The 22,166-nt window shown below is 44.0% G+C and overlaps 1 protein-coding gene across 9 annotated transcripts in view; it reads left to right on the forward strand.

Moving 5' to 3' along the window:
- The first annotated feature begins 463 nt into the window (after positions 1 to 463).
- Positions 464 to 22,166, forward strand: part of PUM1 (pumilio RNA binding family member 1) — a 79,203-nt gene continuing 57,500 nt past the window's right edge. For 7 of the 9 annotated variants that reach the window (XM_086765280.1, XM_086765283.1, XM_086765282.1 and 4 more), the window contains exons 1-3: positions 464 to 586; positions 4,668 to 5,041; positions 20,398 to 20,466. In XM_086765280.1, coding sequence (XP_086621406.1) covers positions 4,679 to 5,041; positions 20,398 to 20,466 — 432 coding nt within the window. In that variant the 5' untranslated portion in view covers positions 464 to 586; positions 4,668 to 4,678. Of the gene's footprint in view, positions 587 to 4,667; positions 5,042 to 20,397; positions 20,467 to 22,166 lie in introns of those variants that run through there. The other 2 variants (XM_086765288.1, XM_086765289.1) reach the window with 1 other exon arrangement.

Below are 22,166 nucleotides of genomic sequence, written 5' to 3' on the forward strand. Positions count from 1 at the left end.
GTGGATGGCGGGTGTTTTGGGCAGGGGGGCTGGCAGCTGCCTGGGGGCCACCTCACTGCAGGCCGGGGGGCTCGGCGTGCCCAAGCCCGAGAGCGGTGATGGCGGTGGCAGGGCTCAAGCACAGCCCCGTTAAGCCGAGGGAGCCTTGATGGCGGCAGCGCGGGGCTGAGTACGGCCTGTGGCCCCCCCCACCCCAGCTGGGGAAGGGGCCGCGGTTGAAGCCTGGGGCCCCCAGCCCGGGCCTGGCCTGGCCCCACGCTGGCCTGGGCCTGGCTGGGGAGTCGCATGCGGGGCCCGGGCACGGCCTGCCCACCCTCGTCCTGCGGTGCTGTGGGCCAGAGCGGCGCGGGTTTGGGGGCGGGGTGGGGGGGGGTAAAGGGGCGCGGAGCCGCGGGCAGGGCCCGGCCCGGCCCGGCCGGGGGAGCGGCGGCCAGGCGGCGCCTGGAGCGGCCTCGCCTTCCCGGCGTGCAGCGCGGCGCCCGTCCTCGCCGGGCCGCCATGTTGTCGGAGTGAGAGGCAGGGGGAGAGGCAGGCGGCGAGCGGCCTGGGGGGGGCCGACATCCGTCTTCATCCTACCGCTCCGCCCGTGAGTATCGGTACCGGACCGGGCTCCCGGCGCGACGGGCACCTCAGCGGAGCCGCTGGTGGGGCCATATTGGTGGGGGGGGCGGGCGGAGCGGCGCCAGGCCGCCCCGAAGGCGAGCGGCGGCGGGGCGCTGCGCCCGGCTTCTTGTCGGCGCTCGGGGGCTGGGGCCTGGCCCCCATTGTTACCGGGGACGTGGGGGGGGAGTGCGGCAGACCCCCGCCTCCCGTCAGCGGCTCCGCGGCCCCTCGCCGCCGCGCCTCGGCGGGCAGGGAAGGGGTGGGGGGATGTTATTGTTGGGGGGGGGCTTTGGGCCCATCCCGGCCGGGCGGCGCCCCTCGTCTTATTCCCTCGATCCCGACCCGCCCGTCGGCCCCCCCAGCCCCTGGGGCTCCCCGTTTTCCCGGGGGGACCCCATCCCGGCCCTCCGGGGAGGGCCGAGGCCCCGCTTTGTTGCCCCGCGTTGGTGTGTGGGGGTGATTGGGGTCCGGCCCCCCAGCCCCGGCCTTGGGGGGTCCGCGGCGGAGCTGGGGGGGCTCGGTGTCCCTGGCAGGAGGGGCTCGGTGCCTTGCGAACGGGAGGGAAGGAAAACGCAGACAATACTTTTTGATGTGCTGGGTGACCCAGGGGTTTTTGTGTTTGTGTGGTGTTTCCCCCTCCCCCCCCTTGTTTTTATCTCATTTTCGTGTAATAGCGTTTGGCCCTTTTTAATTGCACACGTGTAATTTTAAGAGTCTATCTCTTGCCCCAACCTGACAAATACTTTTGATTTTATTTTTTTTTTTAATTTTTTTGGTCAGTGTTTAATAACTTTGTTCTGAGCAGAGATTTTATTCGACGGATCATGAGGAAGGAATTTCCTTTATTAAGAGCGAGGGAGGTGGGGTAGGGGGTAACATTTATCTTACGATGTTTGAATGCTGGTTTAAGCACTCTGGTCGGTGATCAATTTTACTCGCTTCCTGCTGCCTCTCCGCAGGTTTTCAGGAAAACAGAAGGTTTAACATTAAAAGTTCTTGTAGGCCACACAGCTCTGGAACAATGGCTGTGCTTTCATTTCCAGTCTAACTTCAGAAAAAAAAAACCCAACCACCCAACCCAAACTCTCTTCCAGTTCACGACTGAACATTTTGGAATGCACATCTTGTGCTGACTTAACTTTTAACTATTTTCTTTTATTTTTAGAGGAATATTGAATAAGAGCAGGGAAGCTCTGAACACGGGGCTGTGCTCTGTGCAGATTAAAGCTGCATCGTCGTCACTTGTGCTTAAAACTTGCTTGTGGATGTCTGAAAAGCTTTTGTTGCTTGTGGAACATCCCATAATCTAAAGAATTTTACTTGTAATGATAACATACAGCAGTTTATTAACACGTTATGTTTTTATCAAGGGAAAATTGTCTGCTTTGAGTGCTTTGTAGCAGTGTAGAAGCCTTTGTTTGTAAATACGTAGCTCTTCCCAGCAAGCGGTTTCCCTAGCTAAAAGTTTATTATGTGTTTTTCCTAAGAGTTTGGGAATGAAAGGAGTCCCAGCAGCCGTTAGCAGCGGCGAGTCTTGCAGCTGCCAGTTCGCTAATGAATGTGCGCTGTGTAGGTGACTTCACATATTTCTGATAGTCTGTGTGCTTTGAATGACAGGATTCAGCTGTCCGCTACATTTAACACAGCATTTCTATAAAAACACGTCTTGGAACTAAACTTGAACTACCCAGAATGCTCTTTTCCCCTTTGCTCCCTTTCAAAATGTCGCCTTTGCCAAGTTTTTCTCTCGTGTTTGGAGCTGCCGCGTTTGCATTAGACGAAAGAGGAAGCATCTGGGAACAGGAGGCACTTGTGCGAATCTTCGTGGTACCTTAACTGAGATTTTCTAGAGTCTCAAAAACCCCCCGGTTTTTATAGTAATGCAATTATTAACGATCTACGTGCAAATTAAACCAGAAACAGATTTATGTTGGTGAGCAGAGGGACCTCGCAGAGCGCTGCTGGTTGAGAGAGGACGGTAACGTTGTAGCTGTGCTGACTTCCACTCTTTCCCCTGGAAACAGGGCTTGCCACAATATACAGATACTTGAAACTTTTTGTGGATTCATAGTATCATTGTGTACGTTTTTAAAGTCTGCTCTGAGATAACGTGTAGTCTCTTTTCATAGGGGCTGCTCAGATTTCGTCATCTGCAATGAACACACGCCCCAGCTTGGTGATGTGTGAATTTCTTACGTAGAGGAGCTCTGTTGCTTCACTCCATGTTACTGAAGGATTTTGATAATGACGCTTTATTAGAGGGAAAAATACCAGTAAATCGTAGTATTGTGTACTTAAAAATCAGTGGCGATTTAGTCGTACTAGGTGTTGTTACAGTGTTTCCTTAAGTATTTGGGGAAGGCAGTGATTTCCAGACTTTTTGAAAGATAGAGAAGTTAGTTCTGTTGAATGTTACTGGTGTATAAGTTGTGAAGGTCTTTGAAGGTGTAAAAAGCCTTGCAGAGTGGTTTATGTGACCATGGAGGCTGTGTGTGTCAACAAAGGCATGCTGTAGGTGCAATTAAAACATCTTATCTCTGCAGTTCTTGTAGTAATTTTCTTCTGAATATTAACATTGTTCTCAGTTAGTGGGACAAACATGAGTAAGTTTGATCAAAGATAGGATTTGGATTTTTTTTGTGTGTGTCAACTTTGTCCACTGTTAGAAAAGTGTTCTTGAAAGTTGCTTGTAGTAGTTGACTTGTTCAAAACTACTATGATGAGCAGAGAGGAAACAGAGCCGCCTTTCAGGCCTCGGAGCCGCTGTCAGGATCAGGGCCAAGGTTTACAGCCAGCAAGGTACAAGAGTAAAAGCATTCTCGTGCTGGTATGCAGCTGTGGTGGGAGTCCGTAAGGGCTGAAGAATTTCCCCCCCCTCAAGTTTCATCCTTATAACTCTGTGGTATTTGTGAGGTTGCATTTAGGTAAATGAAGTCATAAACTAGCAATCCTTTTAAAAATAGCAATAATTCTGACTATACCCTGCCTTTAAAAACCAGTTCGATTTTGCCCGGCGTTGGCTGAGCATTACATAACAGGGGAAAACACTTTTCTGTTCACACATATAATGTCTTTATTGCCCTCGGGATCAGCTGATAATGTTGTCTTAAACAAAAGAACAACCTTGTGTGGTTTTGTGCTGCTGGGATGTTATCAAAATACTTGAGGGGATGGTAAATTAGTGAGTTGCTGTCAGCCTAGTCTGCCAGTTGCCCCCCTTCACACAATGGTTTTGGGTGTGTGCAAGGCATTTGGGGTATTTTCAGTGTCGGATGTTTGCTGTAACTTGTCCAACTCGTCCCTGGTGCCGTTGACAGTGGGACTGGCACTAGCGGCTGCTCCAGCTCTGGAAGGTTCTGCCGAGATCCTGGGCACCAAGAGCTTAGCTGCTCTTTCTCCAGGGAATGTCATACAAAACTTGCCAGTGTGTTTTACTGTCTAATGATTGAAGCCAGCTTCTGAGTTTGCAGGAGGAGTGCACATTGTGTTTGGGACTTAATTAACTATGTAAACAGAAATCCAGTATTTTAAGTTTGTGTTTGGAAAAAAACCTGTTGCCTTGCTCTTTTGCATGCCTGAGTGAACGCATTGTGATACAGTGGTACTCCTGTATTGATTGAGAATCTGCCTCCTGATTTGTCAGGTATAAACAAGCATGGCAGGCAACGATGGTGTAATTTGCTTTCCACCGGGTTTTTGGGGGGCTTTTTTCCTAGCAGTTTTCTGTGGCAGCACTCCAGTTGGTGTTCTGTCCATCGCGTAAATTGGCATTCTGATTTCAGTGTAATGGGCACCTTACATGAATGTTGTGTGTACTGATAACATTTTGCAGCACAAAACGTGGGATTTTTGGCTAGCGTGCATATTAATATGATATTTTAGTTGCTAGGTTTGTGGAGCAAATAACTGTGTTAAAAGGAATAAGATTTGGCGTCGTGATGTTTCCCTGCCAGTCAGAAGATGGGTGTGTTATTTAGTAAGTAAAGCTGAAGCTATAAGGATTTCATGTTTTCTTTCCCTTCTCTCTTTCTCGCCATCTCTCCTCCTCCCCTCTCCCACCGTAGGTGTTGGTGGAATGAGCGTTGCGTGTGTTTTGAAGAGAAAAGCAGTACTCTGGCAGGACTCATTCAGCCCCCACCTGAAACAGCACGCTCAAGAAACAGCTAATCCCAACATGCCTGTTGTATTGACATCTGGAACAGGGTCCCAGGCTCAGCAACAGCCGGCTGCAAATCAGGCGCTTGCAGCAGGGACACACTCCAGTCCTGTTCCTGGATCCATAGGAGTTGCAGGCCGCTCCCAGGACGACGCTATGGTGGATTACTTCTTCCAGAGGCAGCATGGTGAGCAGCTTGGGGGAGGAGGAAGTGGTGGAGGCGGCTATAATAACAGCAAACATCGCTGGCCTACTGGGGATAACATTCATGCAGAACATCAGGTAAAAAACAAGTTCCATCTTTCCAAACTCAACACGTGAATGCATTGGGCTTATGATAGATGCTTTTAATGACACTTTGTAAAGCTTAAACGGGTTATTGTGAGGTTGGAATGGCAACAGTCGTACTTTCTGTTTTGTCTTCAGGATTGCAGTGCCTTTGTAGCTATAAAGTGAAATGTTTCTGCTCTGAGGGTGTTGAAATCCCAGTCTGCTCTCTGTGACAGTCTAATGCATGTTTGCAAAATTTATCATTCCCTTTATTGATTTTTTTTTTTTTTTTGAAGGGCTGTGTGAACCAGCATAGCAATGACTACCGCTGCTTTTCAGATCTGTTGCTGTAGTTAAATAATTCTTATGTAATGGTATTACAAAACTGCCAATGCATGTAGGTTGGGCTTTTACCATTCCCAATATTCAAAAACACAGTTCTGGAAGTTGCTGATAATGTGTTTTCCTGGGTTTCTTTGCTTGTCTGTTTTGGTTTTTTGGATTTGGGATTTTTTTTATCATAATTGGGAGGGGAAGGAGCTATTAATGTGCCTAGTTGAACTGAGAAGAGAACAGCCTTAAGAATGTCATGAAACAGTGCCTTTAGAAACATAGCTAACTTCTTACAGTGACTTAACATTTTAAAAAGGGTAGTGGGCCAACACGTGTGGCAGTAGTAGTGTTTACTGGAAGTCTTTTCAGTAGTTGTATTGTCAGATGTGCTGCGAGTTAGAGTGCGTGACTCACTCTAGCTTTCTGTCTGTGACCTGTAACTAACTCGTTAAAGGAGATGTGCTTCCTCTGCTAAGGGAGCAGAACCTAAGTGTAAAACGAATGATTCCCACTAATATTGTCAGAGCAGCAGACACAAAGCTTTTGCGACCTTTATGAATATCTCCTGCCTCTAGTTTTTCAAATAAAGGCAAACAAGCCCTTGTTCCTCCGCTGTGCCTCTCCGGGGGACATGTTGCCATCCAGACCATTTAAAAACAAACACTGTGGTGAATTTTGCAACCTTAATGAAGTCGGGGTGTACGTCGACAAAGAAGTAAACCCAAGTGCCCTGTTAGCTTTCTCTGGAAGCAAAATCCCATAAAATACTGTAATCTGAACTAAGCGGCTAGAAGAATATTGTGGTTATCCCCTTATGTGGAAACATAGCATTTAGTTAAGTTACCACTTTAAAGGAAATAACTGCATTGAAATGAGACGTGATTTTTCTGTTAATTACTGAGTTTTCAGTCACTAAATGTAAAACTTGTTTCAAGAGACATTGATGGAGAAGTTGTGTAAGAAACAGTAAGCAAAGAGTTCTTATTGAAAGGCTGCAACTTTTAGGTTTTTCAAATAAAAACTGTCCTGTGGTCCGATGTGGAGATGTTTAGGCAGGGACTGCTATTGTTTGGACATTTTGTGGAAAGACTACTTCATGAATTAAAATAATTTGAAAAATCCCTAAAAGCAAAGACAAAAAAACTCGCTGGAGATAGGGTGGAGGGGGCACCCAAACCCTGCATCGTGAAAAATTGTGCTGGTATTTGAACTTTTTTCACTGCATTCTTTAATAACCAGAAGATTTAAGCTTTAATTTGGAGAGAAGAATCCTGCCTGTTACAGACACTTGCCCTGATGTCAGTAGATGTGTTGCTTTTCCTCAACTTTATTTTCTTCAGTGAGTTCCTGAACAAAACGATATTAGTAATTGTACCACTTACTGGAAAAAGAAATCTAGTTGGCTTATACTTGTTTAAATGAACTTTTAAAAAATAATGCATGCATTCTTTGGAGGCAGAACACTTCTGAGATTGTATGGATGCAATATACCTGCAGCATTAAGCTCACAAGATTCCGTGGTGCTTTCTGTTTTCCCCCATGCGTTCTGTGATCCCAAGCTGGAGAAATAACCACTATAATATAATTACCCTTGGAACCATATCTGTTCTGCTTCCTGGCGGTTTTTACATTGGCTGTAATGTATTTGTCACATAGTCCTGATGCTTTGCATTCACTATGCATCTTTAAATGAATCTTTGTGTTTAATTTCTTCAAAGTCAACTCTGAGATGGGGCAGTAACCCTTTTCTTATGTGTCTTATTTGATACCCTATACTCCAGTGATGGCTGGGCTGTTTTATCTCTGTGTTTATTGCTTCAGCCTTTCTTGAGTGCCTTTTTTCCGTGGTTCTTTGTTTGCCCCCGGGTTTTACTCCTGGGAAGCTGAATGTAGGCTATATGTAATCCTAATACTGCCGTTCTTTTTGATTTCTTGGCCACCTCTGCATCTGCTTCTTAAATGATAAATTCCTTGGAGCAAGGACTAGTCTTATGCATGCAAAATGATTTAATTCGGTTTGGGCTTAGCTAGGGTAGAACTGAATTTGTCTTGCAAGAATAGAAGTGGAAGGAAGTGCTGGGATATGCAGAGAGGAGGAGAATCATTACGGACGACTGCTAAGTCAGTTTGTTGTAGATACAGTTACATTGCTGTGCTTTTGATTTTAGACTTGCAAAGATAATGCAGTGAGGGCCCTTGCCTTGTTGCCTTGAAGAGTTAGGAAACTCAGTAGCTAAAAGATAATGGAAATTCAGAAAAATAATTATAGGGTAATATAGGTTAATGCCTGCCTAGAGCTTGGGAGGTCGTAATTAAGGTACAGGGATTTTTTTAAATTTTTTTTTATTTTTTTTTTTTTAGTTGCTGGATTCCAGTTTCTTCCTTCTTTGTTGCAGACAGACATCTATCTCTGATAATACTCCAGTGATTTTTACCAAGTGGTAGCGTTTCGTTATGTGTTATTAAATAGCTGTGAGTGTTGTGAATCAGAACTTATTTACGGGATTCTTGCTTCTTGTTTTTTATTGTGCTGGCTGTTCCTCCTTGTCACTTTTTCGTACTTTGACTAGCAGCTTTGAGTGACTTACGAAAAAGCTTCCCTGCTCCCAAGGAAGTAGATAATGTGCTCTTTTTGTGAACAGCAGGTAAATGCTGGTTCTTTTTGTGTTTTACCTAGAAACTTTCTTTTCCCTTTGCATTTTTCCCTTCTCCTCCAGAAGGTGGGAGGAGGGGCAAGTTTTTGTATAAAATTAAGCAATTGAAGACGCTACTGTCATTTTGCGTATTTAGGTATCACAGATATGCCCTCCACAGATAGCATATATTTTAAATTCCTCTTTGTTCTTGCAGACGCTGAAGTACTGGAGAAATTGGACTTTTATATTTTTAGATTGGAATCTTTGAACTCCTAAGTAAACATCCAGCTGTCTGCAGCTGCAAATACTTAATCACCAAACTTTACAGGGAAGACACTTCAGTCAGCCAGGTCTTGACTGCAAACCGTAGTCTTCTCTTTTTATCCACAAAAAGCAACAAGATGAGGTCGAGTGTCAGTGTCCACCAGTAATTTTAAGATTCAAACTGAAGAAGTTTAGGCTGCCTTTCACCTCCGATGCCCGATTACTCTTCAAGCTGTTTGGGCAAGCAGCTAATGATAGCTACACTAGAGTGTTTTTGTGCTCTTCATCCTGAAATAAGGGGGTAGTGATCAGAACCTCTCTTCACATAGGTGAGAGAAGAGGTACGAGAGGACTCCCAGTGAGTAATGGCTTAGGTTGGGTTTGTCTTGGTTATGAAAGGTTGCAAATCTCATTACAAATCCAGACAGCCATCTACTACTCCTGAGGGGAATGAGAAGACAGTTGAGATATTCAGCTGGGAGAAGTTATCAACACTGAGCAGGTTGTTAGGAAAATTGGCTGCATTTTCTTGGATGGGGTCTCTTGAGGCTTGTTGCATGCATGTATGTTCTTGAACTGGAGTGAAGAGAGAGTTTCTCTGGTGGTGGTCCCTTCTGAGTTACAGCGAATGGATATACTTAGACTGTCTGAATTGCAGTTAGGGTAACGTGGGAGTTGCTTAGTAGAAGCAAATGATTTTAGGGATTTACTTTCTTTGAGAGCATGTTTAATTAATAATTTGAGACAACAGAATTCTGCAGGGATTGTCTTGTTGAATGTGGGGAATTTTTCACATATAGTTGGTGAAGAATAGCGAGAGCAACAGAGCTGGAACTGGGTTTTATGATTGGTTTTTGTCTTTTGGCAATGTGACCATGCAAATTCTTAACTGGGAACTTGAATTCAAGTGGAGACAGAAGGTAATTCTCCTGGCAGCTGCCCTTCTAGAGCAGAGCTACTCAAACTATGCTGCTTGCTGCTGTGCAAGTGTGTCTGGATTTTATGTTTGACAATGTTTGGTGCCTCTTGGCAGGCACCATGACCAGAGTTTGCCTTGAAGTCGTGACAAGGTCCTCAGAAAAGATCCTGGAAGCTAAGGAAGCAGAAGCCCTAGCATTCAGTCTTACAAAGCGAAATCCTGTTTAAGTGAGAGTTAACTCTTCAGGACAGAGATTTCCTGATGTGCCTGCGGAAAGCAGCTAGAGTATGAGTGCTGCTGTGGTCCAAATAAGCTGGCTCGTTGTCTGGGCTAGAGTTGAAGGCATGGAGCGAGTTCTTAATTATGGACACCATGTAATAGAATGCGTGACTCTGTTCTTGAAGAATGTTTTCTGATGTATGTTTCATTAAATCTGTTGAATTTTCATGGGTTCTTCCTTGTAAACTGATCAGGGCTTTTCTTAGGTTGATACTGAAATGACTGTGCTAACTTGATACCCAGATAATTTAGAACATAATATCTTGCTGAAATGAAATGTCTAGTTTGGCTGATTTGTTTTGTAGAGATTTCTCTCTAGTAAAGAGTTATCTTGGGGAAGGGGAATTGGAACATTTAATTTTGTTTTCTGCTTTACATTTCCCCTTAAAAATGTCTCCTGAGGCAGAAGGAGCATGAGTAGATTGGCTAAGCTGGATATTTAAGGTTGAGTATTGGAAAATCCTTCTCTTGTATGGGGAGAAAGAAAGCCCTGAAATCTTCAGAAAGTTAGTTTAAGAATTTGTTTGCGCTGAATCTGTATGTTTTACTGTCCCTGACAGGCAATTGCAAGATACCTGGCTCTAGTTGGGATTGCGCAAGCAACCTCGTGCTGGCTTTGGGATTTATTTCTCTGTGGTGTATCGCCTTTGTAGTCTGCTTCCTTACTGTGGTGCTTGGTCAGGAAGAGCAAAGATATTTTCACACTATTGAATTTGCAAATTTCAGTGCTTCAAGAAGACTTCAAGTATTTCAGTTAATATATTGTGCCCAAGTGTGTTTTGAGTAGAGCTTTATTAGAGCATAGCTTCTGCTTGTTTTCATCCTCCCCTCTCTCTAACTTCGCTTTCCCCTTACCAGCTCTTTTGTGGTTTGCTGAGTTGGTGTGACCTATCTGTGCTTCTGCAGAACAGGTTGTGATACTTGTAGCATTTTTGTAAAGGGGTGAAACGTTATGGAAGATCCAAGCCGTGTAATCCATCCACAGTAGCCTCTTCCTTGCAGACTGGCACAGTTAATTTTGACTGCTGATCAGAAATCTTATTAACAAAGAGCTATTCCAGAGCATTGAATCTAGCATTGCCTTTGTCTCAAAACTTGCTTTTAAGTGTGTGGAAAGACAATTTTATTCTCTGAATGATGATCCTGCGGGTCTGCGATGAACAAGTTTGCCTTTGTGTGCAGATACCGTGTGATGCTGCACTCCATCCCATCCAGCAATCTGCTCGCAGATATTGTGTTACTCCTCTGCCTTTGTTAAGGGTGACTTTTGTTCTATGGCATTTGTTTTTATTGGGAGCACCTGGCCACATTACTTACCCCATAGAGGAGCTGTGCTTCAGACCTTCATTCTGTGCTGAGGTGAAACTTGACTGTTATTAAACCCTGAGATTAGCCCTTCTCCCTGCTGCCAACGGTCAGTGTGGCGTGGGGCCACATGCATCTGTTTCTGACAGAAGTACTGAGCTTGGCGCTGGAATGAGACATTGCTGCATCCCTTCTTTACACCTTTTTCCCTCTGAATTTAAACCTTCGATGGTGAGAGTAGGGGTGGGAGTGAAGGGAAAAGCCCTCTCAGGGGTCAAATGAGCCAGATATTAGTGTACCCCTGAGTGCTTGCACAAAAACGTTGATCCAGACACATACCTGGGAAGCAGAAGATGGTTCTCCCAAGGCATTGCCAGCTCCAGTGGGGTGAAATTAAGGTTTCTTCTTCTGTAATCCAACATTTTGGAATTTTTCACCCCAACAATATGTGCCCAAGACGTTGCAGGGTAACCTAAATTCCATGTAAATGAAGCGCTTCCCTTGGTGAATAAAATCTGAGGAAAAACATAATTAGCTAACTAAGCCAAGCCATTCTGAAAGGCCGCCTTTCTTGCATTTATTTCAGTACCCTGAATCATTAATCATCTTGGCTAAATGCCACATAAAGCATTAGCCAATCTGCAATTTCAACAGCTTTTTGCTTCGACTGCTAATGGTAGTAGCAGTTCTAATGATGAATCCTTTACTACAAAAATAGTAGTTAAACCTAATCCTGTCTAATACTTGTGACTTCACATTCTTTCTTTACCAACTATTGTTATAGGAGAGGACTAAAAATAGTGCTGTAATCAGTTGATGGAACAACATTTTAACCCTGGATCTACTTGTTAGTGGCAAGCCTCCTGTTGACAGTGTGCGCTGCTTTTCGTACCGTCAGCTGGTAAATACTTTTCTTTCTCTCCTAGACGCTATATGTGTCTGTGTATGCACACAGGGGTGGATTTTTTTAAATAACACGCTACGTGAGCTGTTCAGGCAAGACAAGCACAGGCAGTCTCCCACAGCTGAGTAGGAGGCATTTGTTTCCATCTGAAATTTGTAAACCTTTGGTTAATTTAAAATGCTTTGACACTTGTGAGTATATAAATCAACCTCTAAAAAGTATTTATGCTGTTCAAACAGATATTTTTTTCCCCCTTCTCTCCATTCTAAGGATGTTTTATTCAGGTAGCAGTCTGAATCTTTCTGATGTTTCTTGTTCTTACTGCCTCAGTCGTAGTGTTCCTGTAGTAATGTTTACTTTTTTGAGGAATTTTTCACTAGAAAATAGATTTTTTTTTTTTTTTTTTCCTTTTTAGATTTTTTTTTTCCTGTTAGAAATTGAGCAAGACTTAAAATATGGAGGCCTGATGGATGGATGCTTTACATGACACTTGCAGAGTGTACATGATTTAAAAATAAATAGATATCCAAGTAATAAGCACAGTTTTGAGGCACTCTAGGTAAGTGTGTCAGTGCGAACAGGGGAGGACCTGGAATCTCATCTCTTGTTTTCTCACAGAAACAAACAAATGCTGTTCATCTTAGGAACTGGGAAACCATAACATTTTTATCTGCCCTGACAACTATAATAGTAACGTGATTTCCTGCATTACTCTGCAGGAGTAAAAAGACAAAACAAGTGGTCTCATAGCAAGGCGGGGAGCTTGGTCCCATCAAGCTTGTCCAGAGCTTAAATTGTCGGAGGGCTCGCTCCAGGCTCTCCAGGAGCGTGACCACTGTCAACAAAGGCTGAGGAATGCGTCCTTCCCCTGGATTTCTGGGCCCGGTCCTTGCCCATGCATTTGTTTGCCAGGATGGCAGACAAAGCAGGTGCTTTGCCTGGAATTCCTTATGGTGGTATCTGTGGGATCCTCCGGAGTTTGTGTGCTTGGTTGGCAGGACTGAAGGCTGCAGTTGGCCCTGTAATTTACTGGACATCAAAGAAATGTTGAAAGCAGCTGTTTACATGTCCCAGCTTCACAAAATCCTGTCTTTGCGGTGCCCATCCTACCTTGATTTTAGCAGATGCTGTCCTGAGGGTTTTGGGTCTCGGTCAGAAGTAAAACTGGGGGAGAGGGGTAGTGGGAGAATAAGCTCTGTAATCTAAGGGAGGGACAACTGGGGGCTACATAGATCTGGTATAAGAGTGCTGGGGAAGGAGAAAGGTAGCTTTTGAAATGATCAGAGGGCTGGAGCAGCTCTGCTGTGAGGCCAGGCTGAGAGAGCTGGGGCTGTTCAGCCTGGAGAAGAGGAGGCTCCGGGGAGACCTGAGAGCGGCTCCCAGTGCCCAAAGGGGGCTGCAGGAAAGGTGGGGAGAGACTCTTCAGCAGGGCCTGGTGTGACAGGATGAGGGGTAATGGTTTTAAAATACAGGGAGGTAAATTCAGATTATATATTAGGAAAAAAATTTTTTACACTGAGGGTGGTGTCACACTGTCCCAGGTTCCCCAGAGAGGCGGTGGATGCCCCATCCCTGGAAACATTCCAGGCCAGGTTGGCCGGGGCTGTGAGCAACCTGATCTGGTTGGAGATGTCCCTGCTCCTGGCAGGGGGGTTGGTCTGGATGGGCTTTAAAGGTTCCTTCCCACCCAAACCAGTCTGTGATTCAATAATCAGTGTTAATACTGCACATTATGTAAGCAAATATGGTTGCTAATATGACCTTTACATGTAAATTCAAAGTGTAATACCATATCACATTTCACGGTCTGCAGGCATCTCGGGGGATTGTAACACCAGCCTTATATATTAAGTTTTACTTGTTTATGTAGAACTTATATTCACAGCAAAACTATCAAAGGCTAAATTTCACCCTTAATCACAAAGGACTTTTTCTTCCTCCTCATGCAAGTGATGTTTCCCAATAAGAGGAAAGACGGGTACAATTCAAAACAAAAAAGTCAATCATACAGGGGAAAAAACTAGTAAATAAATAAATCAGAAAGTCATTTGGGGAAAAAAAGCAGCTGAAAAATTACCAGCTGAGAAATATTCTAGCTGATGATCTAAAAAAATTGTCCAAAGTACAACATGAGGCCGGAGGTTTTATGATTTTTTTTTTTCATGTTGGACAATGTTAAACAGATCAATTATATGCGTTTATTAGCGGTTACAGTAATTGAAGAGGGTTTAAACTATCTATTTCTATTAAGCCAATTATGCTAAATAGGGTAACCAAAGCAAACTAGAAGGCTGCTTCTGTAAGCCTCAGCTCTTCAGTTTCTCTATTTCCCCTCTCCCCACGTGGCCCCATTTCATAGAATCATGGAATGGTTTGGTTAAAGCCCATCCAGTCCAACCCCCCTGCAAGGAGCAGGGACATCTCCAACCAGATTGGGTTGCTCAGAGCCTGTTAAGGTCATTGACATTAATATTTACTTAAAATTACAATTTAGCTACTTTGCTGGTAGCTATCAGCTTGGGAAAAAAACCCTTGGATTATTGTAGAATAAAAAATATGGTACTGGAAATCCGAAAGGTAAATATACTGTTACTCTCATGATAATTTGTTAGGTCCTTCAAATCCCTGTTTAGTACTTGTAAAGACAGTTCCGGGTGCCAGTTCCTGTTAATTTAACTGATGGCAGAATTCCTTTTGACAAGTGCCATTTAGCCCTGTGGGCCTTGTTTGCTAGGTTAAAATTAACTGGAGTTTGCAGTACCAGCAGTGCAGTGTGTCCTGTCAGGTGCTTGGGTTTGTTGCTTCTTTCTGTGGGCACGCTTGTGCTTTTGCAGATTCCCTGCCTGTCCTTTAGCCCTGGGGATATCAGACCCTGTTTTGGGATGGCTTGTTAGAGGCATAACAGGAGAGGTTTGGTCCTGGTCTCTGTAAGTTGTTCCCTTTCTTGTGGGTGTTTCAAACACTTGGGTCTTTGGTGATGCGTGGATGATTGCCTGAATCTGTTTTACTCTTCTATAAAAAACACCTTCCAAAACTTCTAAAACTGGCTATCTCTGTGACAGAGTATGTTTTGAGGCGGGGGGGCGCTCAGAGGCAGGGAAGAGTGTCTTGCCTGGGTTTGTGGTCTGGTAGGTGGGCAGGAGGTCCAGTACCAAGTGGCAGAGCGTCGAACATCTTTAGCTGCTAGAATATTGCTTTCTCTGTTTCTAGTATAGTTATATAAATTCAAAAGTGTTCCAGACACAGACAAGGACTAGTATCTGTGTAGCTTTGAGACCAGGGTTGCGTTTACTTCTGAGTTGCTGTTACTGAGTTTTGCACTGGTGAGGCCCTCTAATCTTATTTAAAAGAAAAGTGTGATAGTCCTGTGTAAGATGGCTACGTGGCATAAATCAGCTGTATGCTGCTTGAGGGCTTGGCAAATCCAGAGCTAATAGGTTCAGTGCAGAGTTGCCAAGATCTGCTGCATGGGTGGTTGCTTTGAAAGTGGCCACTGAGGAAATTGTCTTGCCTTGTTGCAATCTGTAGTAGGCGAGAGCAGAAAGCATTCCGTGTTTTGTCTTGTCCTCTCTAAAATAAGCAGTGGACATCTGCTGTTGAAACTTGGAAAGGCCTCTGTAGCCTCAGCGTGTCTGAGGCCAAGGGTTTTTATTCAGGAGACTGAAAATAAGATTTGGAGGTCTGACCTAGAGTGACTGTGTAATGAGTAATACATCTGTCTCTTGCTTTTATCGCATGTTTTTCAGAGCAAAGGTGAAAATTGGTTAAGAGGGCTTTTGAGAGACTGAATTGACTTCAGCCTTGGCAAAGCGAAGCAATCCGGTGGGGTTACTCCAGTCTCTTGGTGTGGCTCGTAGTTAGTGCGCTGGGCCACTCCGCTCTGGGGTACGTGCCTCCGCTGCAAAGGCAGGGAATTATTTGAGTCAGTGAAGCGGCTGTAAGCTGGAGTGTTATAGTGACATGCAATCATATATTAGCATGCGTGGAAACTACTCTTTTTGAGTGAGATTCTCATTAATTTTGGTGAGATTTACATAATTCCTGAGTGCATACACAGCTTTTAATGTGAAGGGGAGGAAGGTTCATGTGCAATGAAATTGTTTTGTAACTCATTCAGTAGCAGTGTTGCTGATGTACAGAGCCTTAATTTTGTTAAGCAGGCTTCAGAAGCAAGCTTGCTGGTTTTCTGCATTATCAGAACGAACGAGTACTCCTGACAGGAAGGTAGGGAGGTCTGTTCTTGGTGGAGGATGTGCACTTTGCGTTTTGCTTTGCAGAGGCAGCGTGCCTGGAGGAGGCTGACATGGGGGTGCAACTGAAGGGTGCTGCTGGCTGAGAGCAGGAGTCAGGTTTTGTTGGATCACTTAGGAAGCAATTGGGACTACAGCTGACCTCTCTTTGTGGGATTCCTGATGTTTCTCGAGCTTACCTCTTCCTCCAAGCAACCTGGTTGTCATGTCATATCCAGATGTCAGGGCATCACTTCCTTGTGTAGCCAATTTGTCTTGGCGTTGTCTTCTGGATTTCTTTCAAAACCGGTTCAGTGGTGAACCAGATTTTATGGTAATCAAATCTCATTGACGTTAGCGCTCATCTGTGAAGAAGTTCTTTCTCTGTGGACCTCCTTGTTTCCAGTGTTTATACTATCGTGACTCTGCTCTGCATGTCTGTATTGGTTATGGGTCAGTGGTAGTGAACAGTGATAGATCCCAGTGAGGCAGTAGATCACCTATATCGTTTAATTTACCATTTCAGAGTCTTGCACTGTCTTTTGGAATACTGACGTGTAGGAAGTCATGACTCTGACTTTATGTTCTGCTGTTTCAGAAGATATTTGTTCTTGTTTCAAAAGGAAATGAATGAGCCCTGTGGTATTTGTGCATGCTGTGTAAGAAAATGAGGTGAAGAGAGATGTTGCTTTTAATATTGCAGGAGTGGGGAACTAAGATGAGGACCTTTTGGGTATGGTCTTTGAAAAATGAATAATAAAATAGCCTGTATTACAAACAAACAGATACATTGATCAGCGGAGATAAAGCTACTATGTGGCTGAGAGAAAAGGGCCTCAAAATTGGTGAGCATACAGTGCCCAAACGTCAGGCACAAAGACTTGATTTAGAAAATGTTTTTATCTGTGATTGTTAGGATTGATGAAAGAGATGATTAGGAGTGTGACTTAAATATCTGTAATGAATAATTTCTTTTGTTACCTGACCTCTGATAGCAGATAGAGAAGCCAATTTCCCACCTCCCCGTTTTGATGATGACTAGGGTGAAGTATACTTGGGAAGGAGATGGAGACAGCCCGTTTCTATTGTGTATCATTTTACAGGGAGGTGAGGATGGCAATTTGCAATTTAAGATATATTTGACAGACAGCTTCCTTCTGACCCTTAAGAGAGGAGGGAAATAATAGCGCTTCATTAGGTGTGCAGTTCAACCAACCAGGCATGAAACAGCTGGAGCGCACTTTGCTTTCTTGTTTATCCTGATTTTTGCCCTTTACCACTCTTCTTATCTTGTCCCCTGTGTCACCTCTGTACTAATCAACTGTCCTGGCATTGTCTGAAGACAAACATACCTCTCCATGTTGGAAATGGACAAATGGTCAACACTGGGGACAACTCCATATGCTTATTGGACTGTAGCTCTTAGAGGAATTGCTAAATTATTGTGGTTTCTGGTGGACGATCATTAACTTGCATTGAAGGCTTTGACTGTGTCGGAGATGATGTTCTTGTTAACAGTTATGCCAGCTCTAGATTCTCTGAGAATGCAGGCCAGCATGGGAGCACAGCTTCACACGTGGATGTAAATCACACATTTGTGCTCCTGTAATTGGATTAAAGGATGATAACATTTTTCTACTCAAGGCAAACACTTGAACAAGACATCTGTGACAATGTTTTTGCATCTAATGTGAACAAATAAAATATGTGATTCTAGCATTTAAAAAAAAAATGTTTGGTGGAGTAAGGATGGCCATGTAACGTGCCAAAGTACTGTAAAGGCGGGCGAGAGAGGGGCTGAGAAGTAGAGTTCGTTCTTGTTTAGAAATGCCTGCGTGTTCTGCACAGGGCTTTCACCAGGGATGTTAGTGCAACTGAAGTTGCAAGGGGAGCTCAGCTTGGCGGCAGGGAGTTGCTAGGGCTGGGATGTGACCAAAACAAAATACAAAGGTCTCTTAATATCCTTTTGATTTATGCTAGGAGCATAATGGTTATGTCTTCCTAGCAGCTTTGTTTTGAGGTTCCCATAGCACATCAACACCTTTGGGAGTTTTATTTGTTTTGGCAAGTTGGGGGACACACACTAAGCAGCCTGTTTCTCCACTAGCACTTTCCGCAGCAGTGCAAGTCCTGGATCAGTGCCGTTGCGGCTCCGTCTGTGGTTTGCTGGGCCATTGCTTTAGCAGAGAGAGCGTGAACATTACCTACTGAATATCTTTGTAGCTTCTGTACACCTCAGATGTCCCACTGAAATCGTAATTTGCTGCTGTTCAGCTTTTGTGGCTTAGCACATCTGAGGGTTGCAGCACTTTCCATGAGTTCAGCTTGAAATGCTTCATGGAAGAATTTGGTCTTATTGACTTCTGTCTCACATGAGGCAACCGAGATATCTTAGCTGGCAGATCGGTGATGGAGTTGATGGTAAACGAAAGTCTTTGCTGTTGCCCGGTGCTGTAGTTTCGGGAAGGTGGGGTCCTGTTTTCACTCACTCTGTGTTCGTGGCTGATATGATAAGCGTCACCGCAGGACGTGGCAAGACTGTGAGGCACAACGAAAATAACTTTGAACTGTGATATAGTAATAAGAGGATAGATTATTTTTAAACTGTCATTCCGAGTGACTGGCTACTGAGGATTTGTGAATTACACAAATATGTATTAGATAATTTAACAATTTGTTACTGATCTTTTGCAAAGTAGTATTGTCACAGAATAGTGGAAGAATTCAGACTGGAGGGCCTTCTGGAGGTTATGGTGCTTTCCTTACATCTGATATTCTTGGATGACGTCTGTTGAATCTTGTCTTAAAATAGAAATAAAGCGTAATGACAAGAAAGTCTTGACTTGATTCTGCTGGAAGTAGTGGCAGGAGTATCAGAAGTCAGGGTTAAGGTGAGAGAATGTGGTGTAACTGCTCACAGCAGTGGTCACAGGCAAGGTGGTGTGTTAGCATCTAAACTAGCTTTTGGGTTTTTGTCCTGTAAATCACCCACTGGGCTCCCTCCCTTGGCCTGGAGGAGGCGGCATCCAAATCACATGCTGTGTCTTCAGTGGTGACACCACTAAACGCTGTGCGTTACAGTCTTCAGCATCCTGCAAAGAGCCTATAAAGGGTTGCAGTGAGTAGAGCTTGTGGATTACTCATAAATAAATGCTTAATAAACTATTACCCCTGCTTGAGCAGAAAGGCGCATCAGGTGCATTGGGTTGAAGGGATTTTGTAAACATTGAGTAGGAGGGGTATAGCATTGCCCGGGTGCCGCTGTAAGTGTTTGTGGCTGCTGCAATAAGTGCTGCTTTCATGCAGGTGTGTTATCTGAGAAGGGCGATAATTTAGTCTGAATGCTGGCGTGTGGTTGAACTTCTGTGCTTTGTCCTCAAGTGGAGTTGGGTTTTTTCTTTGCTTCTGCACATGTGCTCAATGGCTTCCTATGTAGGGACTTGCCTGTGTGAGGTTTCGGAATGAAAATCAGCAAGTGTTTTCTCGCGTTTTCAACATATCGGACATTTAGCTAACAGTTTTGAGTTGCTCCTTTTTTTGCCGTTCTAATTGAATCAATTGTAAGGAAAGCACAATCCAAAGTAGGAGCAGAATATGGCACAACTGCCCAAGTAAATGTATAGCTATAGGTCTTGCAGGTGAGCAAGGCCAGTTTTACCTCCCGGGGCCCCCTTGCTTCCGCAGGGCCTGAGCTCTGCCCTGCGTGACTCTGGAAGGACTGCTTAGCTACTGCCCTTCCCTTGTGTGCCTTGCCTTAGCTGGCAAGCCTCGGGGACCCCGCATAGCCTTGGAGCTGTGTGGGTTGCCAGCTGTGCCACACGCTGGCACCCTCTCCAGAACGAGGAAAAGGCCGTAGCCCGTCAGGGGTTTTCTGAAGGTGTTTTGCCACCCTAGTTTGTGCTTCTGGATTTCCAATTTGAGACATTGTTGTGGGTATAGTAACCAAAATGGGCAACTGATCTTAAGGCATTGCCTGCTCTTTCTTCATCCCCTGCCCCCGTTTCACATGATGTTATTTCATTGACTTTACTTTTTGTTTCCACCATTGGATTTTTTTCTCTTTCATATCATTGTAACTTAAATATAAATCTGCCTATTTTATATGAGAGTCTTTACTTGATTTTCACCTGAAAGGAAATGATGCTGACTTGCTGATGCTATGACTCCCTCACTTGAAATCACGTAACTCACTGTGAAACATTAGTCTCTGCAATACACTTAACAAAGGCAATTGCATTAGATTTTGTGTGTCTTAAAAGTTGTTGCTGGTTCTGCCTTTTTTATGTGTGTATAAATCTAACACTATAAACATTGCAGCTTCTGGGAGTCTTAAAGGTAAGTCATCTTTTGGAGCTCAATAACCTTGTTACGTGCTGTAATACGGAATGTAGCTCTCAGTCTGTATCAGAAAAATTGCTATAAACTATGATTGTCATTAAAAAAACCCCAAACAAAGACAAGCATTTCCTCATGTATTTTTCTTACCCGTGTATAAATAGGTGCGTTCCATGGATGAACTGAATCATGATTTTCAAGCGCTTGCTCTGGAAGGACGGGCTATGGGGGAGGTAAGTGAAAAGCCTAAAGGAAAAAATCTGGGTATTTTGGGGGAGGAGGAAAATAAATAACAGTTTTTGTGGCTGCTGTAATGATTCTGAATTTGAGAGTTCTTCATTGTGACCGTGAAGCTTGTGTGTGTGTGAGTGTGCTTTAACAAAACAAAAACCTGTCAGGCTGGAATACATCTTAGTAGGAGGAACAGCTAAGCCCTCCACCTGTTGTATCATCAAACAGTAAAACGGTGGCTGTAAAAGAACAGTTAGAAATATGTCTTGTGACAAGCGTTACAATACTTGTAGCATGTTTATTTTGGGATCCGGTGATCTCAGACCCCATAATATTGTGGGTTTAGTTGTCTGTCATTGTCTGCTGCCCTGTTTCCACTCCTGGCCACCTTTTGGCTCTTGACATAAAGTGCAGCACTGTGTTTAACGTTTAAAGTAGCTGGGCAACATAATCAAGGGCTGCAGAGGTGATAAATGCTTCGGACAGGTCAAAGGACTGTGCAGGAATTGTCAGATAATGGGCCCTTCAGTTCTAACGTTATGGAAACCCAGAGAGAGTTATTTTAATCTCACAGTACAGTGAGGAGGTGGCAGATTTGGGGGAGATAGCCATTAGTTTTCTTTGAGAAGAGATAATTTGCCTATTCTTAGGGTGACTTGAAAGAATAGCAAGGTACTGTAGTTTACTGTGTTAGGTTCCTGAAAGCTGGATATAAATGCTTCTTTTTCTTGCCTTGTTCCCTTTTTCTTCAGTCAGTGCCTTTAGAGGCTTGTGGAAGAGTGGAGATGAGGAAATCATGTCTTGGAGGAGGATGTTAGTGTGTGGCAGGTCAGCTTGATATAGGTCTGTTGTTTTGGAGAGCCTTCCTTTTTGCATTCCTATCTGTTAGGATAATTTATTTTCTCCATATTTACTCCATCCTATCTCTGCTACCTAGTTTATGAGCAAGGTTAAAAAAAAAAAATCCCTAGAACACAAAAACTATTGTTTTGGAGAAAACAGCAAACGAGGACTATTGCGTGGTGGGATTCATAAGAAGATGCCCTTTCACCGGTGAAAGACCTCAGGGAATTCATGGTGCTTGCAGCTTAGCTTCTCTCCTCTCCTTTCTGTCTTCCTTCTCTGGAAGATCGTAATACTGAGTTGCACTTTAATTTGCCAGTACTTGATAGGAAAATCTCTGTTTCTCTAGGTTATATTAACCTACATTGAGACAATTGACTAAGAGTAGATTAAAATGATTTACAGAGGAGAAAACATGACATGAAAAATCAGTCTAAAGCTGCTGAAAAACAGCTGATGTGCCTCCATATGAAGCATGCCAGTGGAATGACAGGGGTGTGAATGTTCTGTGAATATTATTATTATTATTTTTTTTTTATGCCTCACTTGCGCAAGACAGTCAAGGGTACAGGCTCTCTGAAAGCCCGTTAAAAGTACAGCACTTGTTTTGTACTTAACATGGCATTAGGTCATGTTAGCTTAAATGCCTGAAGGCATCCCTCAGTATGCTGATTTTTACCAAGTCTTAGTTTATTTAGCCATTTGTTGAGAGAATTGAATTTGGGTTTGTTTTTTTAAGGTTGTGAGGTTTGCCTTCCAGTGATGACTCACCTTCGACCCCCACCACCTGCCACTGCCTTCTTGTAGTTGTGATGCAGAAAGTTTTACCAGGAAAAGGTGACATTCCAGCCTTCTCTTT

Source organism: Chlamydotis macqueenii, chromosome 22 (genome assembly GCF_036417535.1).
Source record: "Chlamydotis macqueenii isolate bChlMac1 chromosome 22, bChlMac1.mat, whole genome shotgun sequence".
In the NCBI taxonomy this organism is placed as follows: domain Eukaryota; kingdom Metazoa; phylum Chordata; class Aves; order Otidiformes; family Otididae; genus Chlamydotis; species Chlamydotis macqueenii.